This window comes from Ambystoma mexicanum, chromosome 9, assembly GCF_040938575.1.
Source record: "Ambystoma mexicanum isolate Mex_15411 chromosome 9, UKY_AmexF1_1, whole genome shotgun sequence".
NCBI classification, from domain to species: Eukaryota; Metazoa; Chordata; class Amphibia; order Caudata; family Ambystomatidae; genus Ambystoma; species Ambystoma mexicanum.
In genome coordinates, this window is record NC_090931.1 from 3,045,208 (window position 1) to 3,059,475 (window position 14,268).

At 52.9% G+C, this 14,268-nt stretch overlaps 1 protein-coding gene across 2 annotated transcripts in view; it reads left to right on the plus strand.

Moving 5' to 3' along the window:
• LOC138487598 (transient receptor potential cation channel subfamily V member 6-like) overlaps window positions 1-14,268 on the plus strand; it is a 623,206-nt gene that overhangs the window by 114,889 nt on the left and 494,049 nt on the right. For both annotated transcript variants that reach the window (XM_069614065.1, XM_069614066.1), the window contains exon 4: window positions 971-1,111. In XM_069614065.1, coding sequence (XP_069470166.1) covers window positions 971-1,111 — 141 coding nt within the window. The remainder of the gene's footprint in view (window positions 1-970; window positions 1,112-14,268) is intronic.

The window sequence follows — 14,268 nt, forward strand, 5'->3', positions numbered from 1 at the left end:
TGAATCTAATATAATAATTGAAAAAGTTGATATATCAACTAAAAAAAAATGTCAACAAAAAAAGGAATCCAGTCACATCATGTGATACATGTACATAGGGGAAGTAAGAGCCTTGAAACACAGCAATCATTTCTGTGCATTAAGATAATCCGTTAGGTTATGAACACTTTCTGGTAGTACTGCTGCTTTTTTGCTTACGTTACTTCCCCTGTATATGCTCATATTTGTATGCGTTGTGGTTTCTTTATATTTTGTCTGAAGCAATTACCTACTTATTACATGTTGCACAGAACGTAAAACTCTAATATGAAAACATTTGTCATGTCACTATCCAACATGGCAAGATTATGAACATTGCACCGCTATTGTGTATGCTACACACAACGGCAATGTGTCTACACGAGTAGATTCCTATACTGGAAAGCCGTCCATAAGACAATACTGTGTATAGCAATGCATTCCTTAATGAACTACGTACCTCGTGATATATATCCAAATGACTCCTGACACTGTTTTGCCAATGTTACAATAACAATCCCTTGTACAGACTTTTCATGCAAAGTAAATGCACATGTGATGGCATCAATTACATTTGTGATGTATCTTTGATGTCATGGGTGTTAGTCGTAGCAGAATTTCTGGAGGGTCTTCGGTTTTACTTGTAACCATAATATGGATAGGTTGTTAGTAGTGCAAAGTAACTATAATGTCCCTTTTAAAAAAAAATGTGCACTGAATTTGATTGGTTTTTCTCACGGCAACTTAACCATAACGTCTCTTTAACAAAGTTTTTTCAGTGAATATATATATATATATATATGTGTGTGTGTGTGTGAAAACGTTGGTGAAAATTAAATCGTTCCCTTGGCAACCCTTGAGGTACCGCAGGGGAGTGAAGAAAAGACTGCCATTGTACGCCTTTGGGTGCTTACTTGCTTCTTGAATATTGTGTTTGTGTTTTGGGACATAGGGCAGGTGGCACTACACATCGCAGTGCTGAACCAGAACCTAAACCTGGTGACAAAGCTTGTTGAGAGAGGAGCTTATGTGTCAACGCCGAAAGCCACTGGGACCTTCTTCCAACGCAGGCCACAGAACCTCATTTACGTTGGTAAGTGAGAGTGGTGAGAATGGGATGGACATCCTCAAGTGACACATGGCTAAAACAGACTATGAATGAAAGCAGAGCTCTTAATGCCCATTGAAAACCTTCCATAGTGCCGCTCCAAGTGGCTGTCTTCAGTGCACTTGAGAAAGAATTGTTGGTGCTATCATGAATTGGCTGGTAGGGATTTGGGCAAAAACATAGCACTTCTAAATGCTATGCCAGGCAATCAGCCACTGGCCTGAGGAGCAATTAATGCTCTGCTGAGTACCTACCCTAGGGAAAGAGTGGGTAAATCCTCTGGCCTATACAGGTGGAGTAAGTGATGCCTCTCGATGGCACAACCCAATGAAAAGGAACTGGCCTTTGGACCCAACAGCAGACAACCGAAAGGTGCAGCAAGGCACTAGCACCTCTGCCACCAGGACTCAGAAGAGTAGTAGAAGGGATGCAAAGGTGGCAAAGAGGTTTGCAGGTCTCTTCCCCCATGCTGTAGCACTGGATTCCAGACTCGTGTAGCGGTAGTGGGCATTCCAGAGTGCAATCCCTAAACCCACCTCTTGGCACACATAAATCCAACAGCTGAAGGAATTGGAAGGCAGAGTTCTGACAGAAGTGTCTCTCTGTGTTTGGAAGGTCAAGTAGAGCCCCTGGGTTTGGTAACAGGGAAGGGCTACTATTCCTTTCTCGTTCTTCCTTTTTTCTCACTATCATGTTGTCTTCCTCTTTCTTCTCTCGGGCCTCATCATAAGGTTGGTTAAAAGGGGAAAATGGGGATTTGTTAATGCTCCCTGTCTTTGCAGCTTGCCTGAACATGGGCCAGGTGGGTATTCCCGGGAATACTCCAAGCAGTAAATACTAGCTGTCTTTGCAGCCTGCCTGAACATGGGCCAGGTGAGTATTCCTGTGAATACTCTATGCAGTAAATGCTAGCTGTCTTTGCAGCCTGCCTGAACATGGGCCAGGTGGGTATTCCCGGGAATACTCCATGCAGTAAATACTAGCTGTCTTTGCAGCCTGCCTGAATATGGGCCAGGTGGGTTTTCCCAGGAATACTCCATGCAGTAAATACTAGCTGTCTTTGCAGCCTGCCTGAACATGGGCCAGGTGGGTATTCCCGGGAATACTCCATGCAGTAAATACTAGCTGTCTTTGCAGCCTGCCTGAATATGGGCCAGGTGGGTTTTCCCAGGAATACTCCATGCAGTAAATACTAGCTGTCTTTGCAGCCTGCCTGAATATGGGCCAGGTGGGTATTCCCAGGAATACTCCATGCAGTAAATACTAGCTGTCTTTGCAGCCTGCCTGAACATGGGCAAGGTGGGTATTCCCGGGAATACTCCATGCAGTAAATACTAGCTGTCTTTGCAGCCTGCCTGAACATGGGCCAGGTGGGTATTCCCAGGAATACGCCATGCAGCAAATACTAGCTGTCTTTGCAGCCTGCCTGGACATGGGCCAGGTGGGTATTCCCGGGAATTCTCTAGTCTATGCAGTAAATGCTAGCTGTCTTTGCAGCCTGCCTGAACATAGGCCAGGTGGGTATTCTCCGGAATATTCCATGCAGTAAGTACTAGCTATCTTTGCAGACTTCCTGATCATTGGCCAGGTGGGTATTCCTGGGAATACTCCATGCAGTAAATACTAGCTGTCTTTGCAACCTGCCTGATCATGGAGCAAGTGAGTATTCCAGGGAATACTCCATGCAGTAAATACTAGCTGTCTTTGCAGCCTGCCTGATTATGGGCCAGGTGGGTATTCCAGGCAATACTCCATGCAGTAAATACTGGCTGTCTTTGCAGCCTGCCTAATCACGGACCAGGTGAGTATTCCCAGGAATACTCCATGCAGTAAATACTAGCTGTCTTTGCAGCCTGCCTAATCATGGACCAGGTGAGTATTCCCGGGAATACTCCCTGCAGTAAATACTAGCTGTCTTTGCAGCCTCCTAATCATCGACCAGGTGAGTATTCCTGGGAACACTCCCTGCAGTAAACACTGCCTTGATTATGAGGTAACATACCTCATCGGAAATCCCCCAATTTTTACCTATACCTAAGATGATGAAATAGAAATTCTAAGAAAACAACAAAAACAAATATTAAACCATTATTCCTGATAAAGAAATAAAGAGCACTCTTTCAACTTTATGAAAAACAAAACCCAAAGTAGACCCCCAAAGAGGGTGAAAAAGTGGTAGCTCGGTTGTCCACCTTCTCGCACCATTTGTAATGTAATAAGGATGGGGGTCAATGCCGACCCTTCTGTTCATTATTAAAAACCTCACTGGGGTAAGATCTGCTACTGCAGAGAATCCTCTTACACCCACACAATTAAGGTGGAAATGGGAGGATAGCTCAGGGGCAACGTGCTCGCCTTGGAAGAAAAACGACACGAGCACCACAGGTTCGATCCTCGGGTCCCCGCTTAGAAAGCTCTGGGTATTAAGCGCATTATAAATAATCTATGATATCAGATCATAAATGAAAAAAATGCCTGTGGAGTTTCAAAAATCCTGCAATCAGTATTTCTACATGCATCGGTTACTAAGGAGGCAAGTGCCTGAAATGCCGCCACGCGGGGTAGGGGGGTCCCTGCACGCGTTGGCCTCTCTTCCTCTTGCTCCTGATTAAAAATGAAGGGAAAGAAAAGTAGGCAATTGACTCTTGATTTCTCTCTTCCTTTTCTACAGAATCTCTCCCTCTACTTTCTCATCGTATTCATTCACCCTTTGAACATTTGTTTGTTTCTTTTACTCTCCGTAGTTTTCTTTTTGTATGCTTGACCCCTCCCTCGTCTTCCTTCTCAGGGGGTTCCCTGCAGTGTCCCGGGGCTCCCGGTGCCATTGCGCGCTCCCCTGGGCCCTGTTTCTCTCAGGGTCCCTCGTCTTCCTTCTCGGGGGTTCCCTGCAGTGTCCCCGGGGCTCCTGGTGCCATTGCGCGCTTCCCTGGGCCCTGTTTCTCTCAGGGTCCCTCATCTTCCTTCTGGGGGGTTCCCTGCAGTGTCCCTGGGGCTCCTGGTGCCATTGCGCGCTTCCCTGGGCCCTGGGACTTCTTTCCCTCATGGTCCCTCGTCTTCCTTCTGGGGGGTTCCCTGCATTGTCCCCGGGGCTCCCGGTGCCAAGTTAGCTCCCCTGGGCTCTGTTTCTCTCAGGGTCCCTCCGTCTTCCTTCTCGGGGGGTTCCCTGCATTGTCCCCGGGGCTCCCGGTGCCAAGTTAGCTCCCCTGGGCTCTGTTTCTCTCAGGGTCCCTCATCTTCCTTCTCGGGGGTTCCCTGCAGTGTCATGGGGGTCCTGGTGCCATTGCACGCTCCCCTGGGCCCTGTTTCTCTCAGGGTCCCTCGTCTTCCTTCTCAGGGGGTTCCCTGTAGTGTCCTGGGGCTCCTGGTGCCATTGCGCGCTCCCCTGGGCCCTGTTTCTCTCAGGGTCCCTTGTCTTCCTTCTCAGGGATTCCCTGCAGTGTCCTGTGGCTCCTGGTGCCATTGCGTGCTTCCCTGGGCCCTGTTTCTCTCAGGGTCCCTAGTCTTCCTTCTCGGGGGGTTCGCTGCAGTGTCCTGGGGCTCCTGGTGCCATCACACGCTCCCCTGGGCCCTGTTTCTCTCAGGGTCCCTCGTCTTCCTTCTCGGGGGGTTCCCTGCAGTGTCCTGGGGCTACTGGTGCCATTGCGTGCTTCCCTGGGCCCTGTTTCTCTCAGGTCCCTCCTCTTCCTTCTCGAGGGGTTCCCTGTAGTGTCCTGGGGCTCCTGGTGTCATCGGGCGCTTCCCTGGGCCCTGTTTCTCTCAGGGTCCCTCATCTTCCTTCTCGGGGGGTTCCCTGCAGTGTCCCCGGGGCTCCTGGTGCCATCAGCGCTTCCCTGGGCCCTGTTTCTCTCAGGGTCCCTCGTCTTCCTTCTCGGGGGGTTCCCTACAGTGTCCCCGGGGCTCCTGGTGCCCGCACGCTTCCCTGGGCAATGTTTCTCTCAGGGTCCCTCGTCTTCCTTCTCAGGGGTTCCCTGCAGTGTCCCCGGGGCTCCTGGTGCCCGCACGCTTCCCTGGGCCCTGTTTCTCTCAGGGTCCCTCGTCTTCCTTCTCGAGGGTTCCCTGCAGTGTCCTGGGATTCCTGGTGCCATTGTGCGCTTCCCTGGGCTCTGTTTCTCTCAGGGTCCCTCATCTTCCTTCTCGGGGGATTCCCTGCAGTGTCCCCGGGGCTCCAGGTGCCATTGCCTACTTCCCTGGGCCCTGGGGCTTCTTTCCCTCATGGTCCCTCGTCTTCCTTCTCGGGGGTTCCCTGCAGTGTCCTGGGGCTCCTAGTGCCATTGCGCGCTCCCCTGGGCCCTGTTTCTCTCAGGGTCCCTCCATCTTCCTTTTCGGGGGGTTCACTGCTCCCGATGCCATGCGAGCTCCCCTGGGCCCTGTTTCTCTCAGGGTCCCTCGTCTTCCTTCTCGGGGGGTTCCCTGCAGTGTCCTGGGGCTCCTGGTGCCATTGCACGCTCCCCTGGGCCCTGTTTCTCTCAGACTCCCTCGTCTTCCTTCTCGGGGGGTTCCCTGCAGTGTCCTGGAGCTCCTGGTGCCACCGGGCGCTTCCCTGGGCCCTGTTTCTCTCAGGGTCCCTCCTCTTCCTTCTAGGGGGGTTCCCTTCAGTGTCCTGGGGCTCCTGGTGCCATCGAGCGCTTCCCTGGGCCCTGTTTCTCTCAGGGTCCCTCGTCTTCCTTCTCGGGGGTTTCCTGCAGTGTCCCCAGGGCTCCTGGTGTCATCGCATGCTCCCCTGGGCCCTGGGACTTCTTTCCCTCATGGTCCCTCGTCTTCCTTCTGGGGGTTTCCCTGCATTGTCCCCGGGGCTCCCGGTGCCAAGTTAGCTCCCCTGGGCTCTGTTTCTCTCAGGGTCCCTCCGTCTTCCTTCTCGGGGGGTTCCCTGCATTGTCCCCGGGACTCCCGGTGCCAAGTTAGCTCCCCTGGGCTCTGTTTCTCTCAGGGTCCCTCATCTTCCTTCTCGGGGGGTTCCCTGCAGTGTCCTGGAGCTCCTGGTGCCACCGGGCGCTTCCCTGGGCCCTGTTTCTCTCAGGGTCCCTCCTCTTCCTTCTAGGGGGGTTCCCTTCAGTGTCCTGGGGCTCCTGGTGCCATTGAGCGCTTCCCTGGGCCCTGTTTCTCTCAGGGTCCCTCGTCTTCCTTCTCGGGGGTTTCCTGCAGTGTCCCCAGGGCTCCTGGTGTCATCGCATGCTCCCCTGGGCCCTGGGACTTCTTTCCCTCATGGTCCCTCGTCTTCCTTCTGGGGGGTTCCCTGCATTGTCCCCGGGGCTCCCGGTGCCAAGTTAGCTCCCCTGGGCTCTGTTTCTCTCAGGGTCCCTCCGTCTTCCTTCTCGGGGGGTTCCCTGCATTGTCCCCGGGGCTCCCGGTGCCAAGTTAGCTCCCCTGGGCTCTGTTTCTCTCAGGGTCCCTCATCTTCCTTCTCGGGGGTTCCCTGCAGTGTCATGGGGGTCCTGGTGCCATTGCACGCTCCCCTGGGCCCTGTTTCTCTCAGGGTCCCTCGTCTTCCTTCTCAGGGGGTTCCCTGTAGTGTCCTGGGGCTCCTGGTGCCATTGCGCGCTCCCCTGGGCCCTGTTTCTCTCAGGGTCCCTTGTCTTCCTTCTCAGGGATTCCCTGCAGTGTCCTGGGGCTCCTGGTGCCATTGTGTGCTCCCCTGGGCCCTGTTTCTCTCAGGGTCCCTCGTCTTCCTTCTCGGGGGTTCCCTGCAGTATCCCCGGGGCCCCTGGTGCCATCGGTGCTTCCCTGGGCCCTGTTTCTCTCAGGGTCCCTCGTCTTCCTTCTCGGGGGTTCCCTGCAGTGTCATGGGGCTCCTGGTGCCATCGTGCGCTCCCCTGGGCCCTCTGGCTTCTTTCTCTCAGGGCCCCTCGTCTTCCTTCTCGGGGTTTCCCTGCAGTGTCCTGGGCTCCTGGTGCCATCGCGCGCACCCTGGGCCCTGGGGCTTCTTTCCCTCATGGTCCCACTTCTTCCTTGTCGGGGGTTCCCTGCAGTGTCCCCGGGGCTCCTGGTGCCATTGCGCACTTCCCTGGGCCCTGTTTCTCTCAGGGTCCCTCGTCTTCCTTCTCGGGGGTTCCCTGCAGTGTCCCCGGGGCGCCTAGTGCCATCGCACGCTCCCCTGGGCCCTGTCTCTCTCAGGGTCCCTCGTCTTCCTTCTCGGGGGTTCCCTGCAGTATCCCCGGGGCTCCTGGTGCCATAGCGGACTCCCCTGGGCCCTGTTTCTCTCAGGGTCCCTCGTCTTCCTTCTCGGGGGTTCCCTGCAGTGTCCCCGGGGCGCCTAGTGCCATCGCACGCTCCCCTGGGCCCTGTTTCTCTCAGGGTCCCTCGTCTTCCTTCTCGGGGGTTCCCTGCAGTATCCCCGGGGCTCCTGGTGCCATTGCGGACTCCCCTGGGCCCTGTTTCTCTCAGGGTCCCTCGTCTTTCTTCTCGGGGGGTTCCCTGCAGTGTCCCCGGGGCTCCTGGTGCCATCGCGCGCCCCCCTGGGCCCTGTTTCTCTCAGGGTCCCTCGTCTTCCTTCTCGGGGGGTTCCCTGCAGTGTCCCCGGGGCTCCTGGTGCCATCGGGTTCTTCCCTGGGCCCTGTTTCTCTCAGGGTCCCTCGTCTTCCTTCTCGGGGGTTCCCTGCAGTGTCCCCAGGGCGTCTAGTGCCATTGCGCGCTCCCCTGGGCCCTGTTTCTCTCAGGGTCCCTCGTCTTCCTTCTCGGGGGGTTCCCTGCAGTGTCCCCGGGGCTCCTGGTGCCATTGCGCACTCCCCTGAGCCCTGTTTCTCTCAGGGTCCCTCGTCTTCCTTCTCTGGTGGTTCCCTGCAGTTTCCTGGGACTCCTGGTGCCATCGGGCGCTTCCCTGGGCCCTGTTTCTCTCAGGGCCCCTCGTCTTCCTTCTCGGGGGTTCCCTGCATTGTCCCCGGGGCTCCTGGTGCCAACGCGTGCCCCCCGTGGGCCCTGGGGCTTCTTTCTCTCAGGGTCCCTCGTCTTCCTTCTCGGGGGGTTCCCTGCAGTGTCCTGGGGCTCCTGGTGCCATCCGGCGCTTCCCTGGGCCCTGGGGCTCTCTGGGCCCCTCGTCTTCCTTCTCGGGGGGTTCCCTGCAGTGTCCCCAGGGCTCCTGGTGCCATTGCGCACTCCCCTGGGCCCTGTTTCTCTCAGGGTCCCTCGTCTTCCTTCTCAGGGGTTCCCTGCAGTGTCCTGGGGCTCCTGGTGCCCGCGCGCTCCCCTGGGCCCTGTTTCTCTCAGGGTCCTTCCGTCTTCCTTCTCGGGGGGTTCCCTGCAGTGTCCCCGGGGCTCCTGGTGCCATCGCGCGCCCCCCTGGGCCCTGTTTCTCTCAGGGTCCCTCGTCTTCCTTCTCGGGGGGTTCCCTGCAGTGTCCCCGGGGCTCCTGGTGCCATCGCGCGCCCCCCTGGGCCCTGTTTCTCTCTGGGTCCCTCGTCTTCCTTCTCGGGGGGTTCCCTGCAGTGTCCCCGGGGCTCCTGGTGCCATCGCGCGCCCCCCTGGGCCCTGTTTCTCTCAGGGTCCCTCGTCTTCCTTCTCGGGGGGTTCCCTGCAGTGTCCCCGAGGCTCCTGGTGCCATCGGGCGCTTCCCTGGGCCCTGTTTCTCTCAGGGCCCCTCGTCTTCCTTCTCGGGGGGTTCCCTGCAGTGTCCTGGGACTCCTGGTGCCATCAGGCGCTTCCCTGGGCCCTGTTTCTCTCAGGGCGCTCCTGGTGCCATTGCGTGCCCCCCTGGGCCCTGGGGCTTCTTTCTCTCAGGGTCCCTCGTCTTCCTTCTCGGGGGGTTCCCTGCAGTGTCCTGGGGCTCCTGGTGCCATCCGGCGCTTCCCTGGGCCCTGGGGCTCTCTGGGCCCCTCGTCTTCCTTCTTGGGGGGTTCCCTGCAGTGTCCCCGGGGCTCCTGGTGCCATCTGTAACGCTCACCTGGTTCCCACGGAGGCGCGGCGTCGAAGGCGCAGAACTCTGAAGATGGACAGGAAGGGCCCCTCTATTCTGGCTTCCCTGGCTCGTTGGATACCCTCCTGTGCGTGAAAAGGGAGTATTACCAAATGTGGAACAATGCTCAAGCCTCCCACTCCCTTCCAACCCTCCACGATACCTCCTCCACGATTCCCTGTGAAGCCTCACCTTAGGGTTTGGAAGGATGAGCTCTCCATCCTGCTTCTGATGCAGGGGCGCGTTGAAACCCAGTTACTTCACTGGATTGAGGATTGATGGGAGTTCAGGTAAGCTTGACTGTTCAGGTAAGGCGCTGTAAAAGTTTTGTTCAAAAGTTCAAGCTTAATAATAATGTTCGTTGTCTAATTGCAGCAAGCGCTAATGCTTATGTCTTTTTCCCCTTAGGCGCCGGGGTTCGGAGTGCCGGAGATATGGCGCCGACCCGAAGTGAAACAGTTCTGGATGAGCGCTCAGGTAATGTCTTTGCATTCGCTCATTCAATGTCTTTGTCTTTTTTCCCCATAGGGGCCGGGGTCCGGAGATGCCAGGAAGCGGCAGGACCCGAAATGCAGTGGGAATAATCCAACAGGTAAGACTTAAAAGGAAACTGAGCTTTCCTTATTCCTTTTCTCCCTCTCACCTTTGTTCTTGTCTTTTTTCCTCTAGGTGCCGGGGCGTAGCTGAATCCGGAAGATCGGTGCTGAAGATGGAAGCGCCTTGCAAAGGTGAGTAAAATGCAGCGCTGCAGCGATCGAAACGAAATGCCTTTAAAATGATGTCTTCCTTTTCAGGGCCGTTGGAGAAATGATTCCGGGATGCATATTTAGCAGGTAAGGGCTTTTCTTCTCCTATTCTCTTCCTTTCTCCCCTTGCAGGTGTTCCAGGGTGCTGGCAGGCGTGGCTGAAGTCAGGATGCAGGAGCTGACATGGTGAGCGTCCAGCTGCTAGGTGCAGAACAACGCGAAGCATGTGTGGCTGTTCGGGTGGGGTTTAAATAGCCTTGGAAGAAGTTCCTGGTATGTATCCTTCCACCAATCAGGTATGTATCCTTCCCCGACCACACCCGGGTGGTGAAGTAGTCCTACAGGTTAAGTAGTCCCATTCAGGCCTCAAGAGGGCCTGGATGAAGCAGCAAGGTCTGCATCAGGTAAGTGTGCACCCAAGCACTTAAACACATATCCTCTTCTATGAGCCTGGCGCCTAAGGCGCCAGGACTGGGGTCCGCTATGAGCCTGGCGCCTAAGGCGCCAGGACTGAGTCCAAAGGGCCCCGACTTGGGCCCGCTGAGACTTCCCTGGGGAAAATGATGTCTGCCTCTGGGGTTGCTGGGCCCGGCCTGGCTCCTTAGAGGTAGGCATCATGACAGTACCCCCCCTCAAGGCCCCTCCCAAGGTCTTTTCCTCCGGGGGTTTTGGTTTGTGCGGGAATCTTCGATGGAATCTTTGAATTAATCGTGGTGCGTGAACATAGTTACTGGGTTCCCAAGATCTTTCCTGAGGTCCATATCCTTTCCAATCAACAAGATAGAAGAGTTTCGACTTAACTATCTTGGAATCTAAAATGTCTTTCACTTCAAATTCTAATTCTCCATCAATTTGGACAGGGCCTGGGGGCTCAGACAGTCTGGTTCCAGGTTGTACTGGTTTTAGAAGAGATGCGTGAAAAACGGGATGAATCCGCATGTTGGATGGTAAATCGAGTTTAAAGGCCACTGGGTTGATAATAGCTTTGATGGGGTAAGGCCCAATGAATCTGGGATTAAAAGTTCGCTGACCCTTGAGGGGTAGATGTTTAGTTGCTAGCCATACCTGATCTCCTACTTGGTAAGGAGGAGTTTTACTTCGGTGCAAATCAGCGTTTTCTTTATACTTTTTCTTGGCTTGCTGTAAGTGGGTTGTAGCTTCTTTGAAGGCTTGGGTTATTGTGGAATGTAGGTGATTTACTGCAGGCATCTCCAGGGTCAGAGGTGGATCTAGGTCAGAGGTCCGAGGATGGTGACCATACAGGGTATAAAAAGGAGTCTGTCCGGTTCCAGAATGCACTGAATTGTTGTATGCATATTCTGCAATCCAAAGGATGTCCTTCCAATTCAACTCGGATTGGTGTAACATGCACCGCAGATATTGCTCGAGAGTCTGATTGGTTCTCTCGGTTTGTCCGTCGATCTGGGGGTGGTGGCTGGTGGATAACCGCACGTCTATTTGTGCTAGTTGGCAACATTTCTTCCAAAAGTGGGAGATAAATTGACTTCCACGGTCTGAGACTAATATGGAAGGGAAACCATGTAACCGCACTATATTTTCCATAAATTCCTTGGCCAAGGTGGAAGCTGACGGCAATCCTTTTAAAGGGATAAAATGGGCCATTTTGGACAATAGATCCACTATTACGAGAATCGTGTTGTAACCGCCACAAGGAGGCAGGTCAGTTATAAAGTCCATTGACAAGGTGTGCCAAGGTGCTGGTGGAATGTCCAAAGGTTGAAGTAGGCCGGCTGGCCTTTTCTTTTGACTCTTATTTTGGGCACAGATTCCGCAAGACAACACAAATGACTTTATGTCTTTTCTCCAAGAAGGCCACCAGAAGTGGCGTTTGATCTTTTCTTCTGTTTTCGCGATACCGGGGTGTCCTTCCATTAATGATTCATGATGACGGGTAATGACAAGTTCCTGCAATTCTTTACTTGGCAGAAATAACCGCTCTTGGAAGTAGGGTAAATCATCCTTAACGGTGTAGTGAGGACCCTTTTGACTCCATTCCAGTAAGGCAGAAGAGTCAAAAAGCTGTTTTATTTGAGCTTGGATGTCCTCAATGGTTTGCAATGAAGTCAAGCCCAGAATTCTTTGTTCCGGTATGATTGGCACAGGTTCTAAACTCGAATTGGGTTCTTCCATGCCTATCCGGGATAAGGCATCTGCCTTACCATTCTTGCAGCCAGGGCGATAGGTAATTACAAAATCAAATTCCGCAAAGAATAAAGCCCATCGGAGTTGTCGCGAAGATTGAGCTTTGGCCGTCTTTAAATACTGCAAATTTCTGTGGTCCGTAATTACGGTGATGGTGTGTCTTGCACCGAGAAGATAGTGACGCCAAGCCTTGAAAGCTGATTTAATAGCCAGTAGTTCTTTGTCGGTAATTGCGTAATTGAGTTCAGGTGGAGAGAATTTTCTGGACCAAAAGGCTACAGGGTGTAGTTGGTTAGTTTCTGGGTCTCTTTGCGACAGGACAGCTCCCATGGCCGAACTGGATGCATCGGTTTCCACGATGTAAGGAAGATCTGGGCGCGGGTGCTTCAATACAGGTGCAGAGGTGAATTTGGTTTTCAGGTCCTGAAAGGCTTGTTCAGCCTCAAGAGTCCATTCAAAGCGTTTGTTTTTCTTTAGGAGAGCTGTGATGGGTTGAACAGTTCGAGAAAATTCCGGGATGAACCTTCGATAGAAATTGGCAAAGCCAAGCATGCTTTGCACTCCCTTCACAGAGCTAGGAGATGGCCATTTGAGAATGGCGTCCACTTTCCGCGAGTCCATTCGGATTCCTTGAGGTGTCAGGATGAATCCGAGAAACTCCACTTCTGTGGTATGAAAAACGCATTTTTCGAGCTTGGCAAATAATTTGTGCTGGCGCAATTTCTCAAGAACTGCCCTAACATGGTTTCTGTGATCAGATTCTGAGGAGGAATACACCAGGATGTCGTCAATATAAACGATGACACAAACATCGATAAGTTCCCGAAGAACATCATTCATGAAGTACTGAAAGGCGGCAGGTGCGTTGCACAAACCGAAGGGCATTACTTGATATTCGAAGAGCCCAAATTTGGTGCGGAATGCAGTCTTCCACTCGTCGCCCGCTTTTATACGTACCAGGTGGTAAGCTCCTCGGAGATCTAGCTTGGTGTACACACGAGCATCTTTTACTTGGTCGATAAGCTCAGGTATCAGGGGCAAAGGGTAACGATTCTTAATCGTTATCTGATTTAGGGTGCAGTAGTCAATACAGGCCCTAAGGTCTCCTTCCTTTTTAGGTACGAAGAACAAAGCGGAAGAGACTGGTGACTTTGATGGGCGAATGAAACTATTGGCCAGGTATTGATCCAAATTCTGGCGCAAATGCAGGTTCTAAGGTTCAGTAAGAGCATAAATCCTACTACAAGGTAGTTGTGCATTGGGTACCAAGTCGATTTGGCAATCGTAAGATCGATGGGGAGGTAAGGTGTTAGCCTGCTCTTTCTGAAAAACGTCTTGGAATTCTTGGTATTCAGATGGTAGCTGTACAGGGGTGGAAGTTACAGAGGCTAGACCCATAGCTGGATTCCTTGGGTAACAGGTTGGTTCACAATCAGGAAAAGTTATCTTCTTTGCTCGCCAGTCTATTCTCGGATTATGTGTTTCTAACCAAGGGATTCCAAGAAGTACTTGAAATTGTGGGGCCTTGATCACATCAAACACGATTGCTTCCCGATGTCCGTCCTGACCCACCAGAGTGATTTCAACTGTGGAATGCGTTACAGGCCCTGATGCTATTTCGGTTCCATCAACTGTAGTAATTACATCTTGGGTTACTTTCGGGCGGAGAGGAAGCTTAATCCTGGAAGCCAATTCACGGTCTATGTAATTTCCAATAGCTCCACTGTCTATGTATGCTTTTATAGCATGCAACTGCTGAGGCTGTTTTGGGTTCACAAGCACCATTGGCATGACAAAATGCGAGGTCAAAGAGTTTGTTTTCAAGCTCGGCAAGCGGACCCCTACGCTTGTCGGGCTAGGTCGTTTCCCGAACCAGGTGTCAATAACTCGTTATCAGTGGCTCCAACCACCTTCTTGGGTGGTTTAACTGGACAACTTTGAAGAAAGTGACCGGAAGTTCCGCAATACAGACAAAGTTGCATTTGTCGCCTTCTCTCTCGTTCCTTCTGCGTTAATGGTCCTTTAACACTGCCAATTTGCATAGGTTCGGAAACGTCAGTACTCTTGGAGTTAACGTGGGTCTTGATAGGTACTCTGGTTTCATACTTGAGCCGATCTGCTTTTCTATTTTGAAGTCTGTGATCAAGTTGAACCACTAAGTCTATGTAGTCTGCGCAGGCCTGGGGTGGATCTACTATCTGAGCTATAACATCTTTAAGCTCTCCGCGCAGGCCTCGATGAAACAATGTGATCCTTTTATTTTCAGGCCATCCGGTTTCCACAACTAGTCTATTAAAGGTGGCGATATAGGACAAAAGATCCTGATTACCTTGTCGTAAGGATAGCAG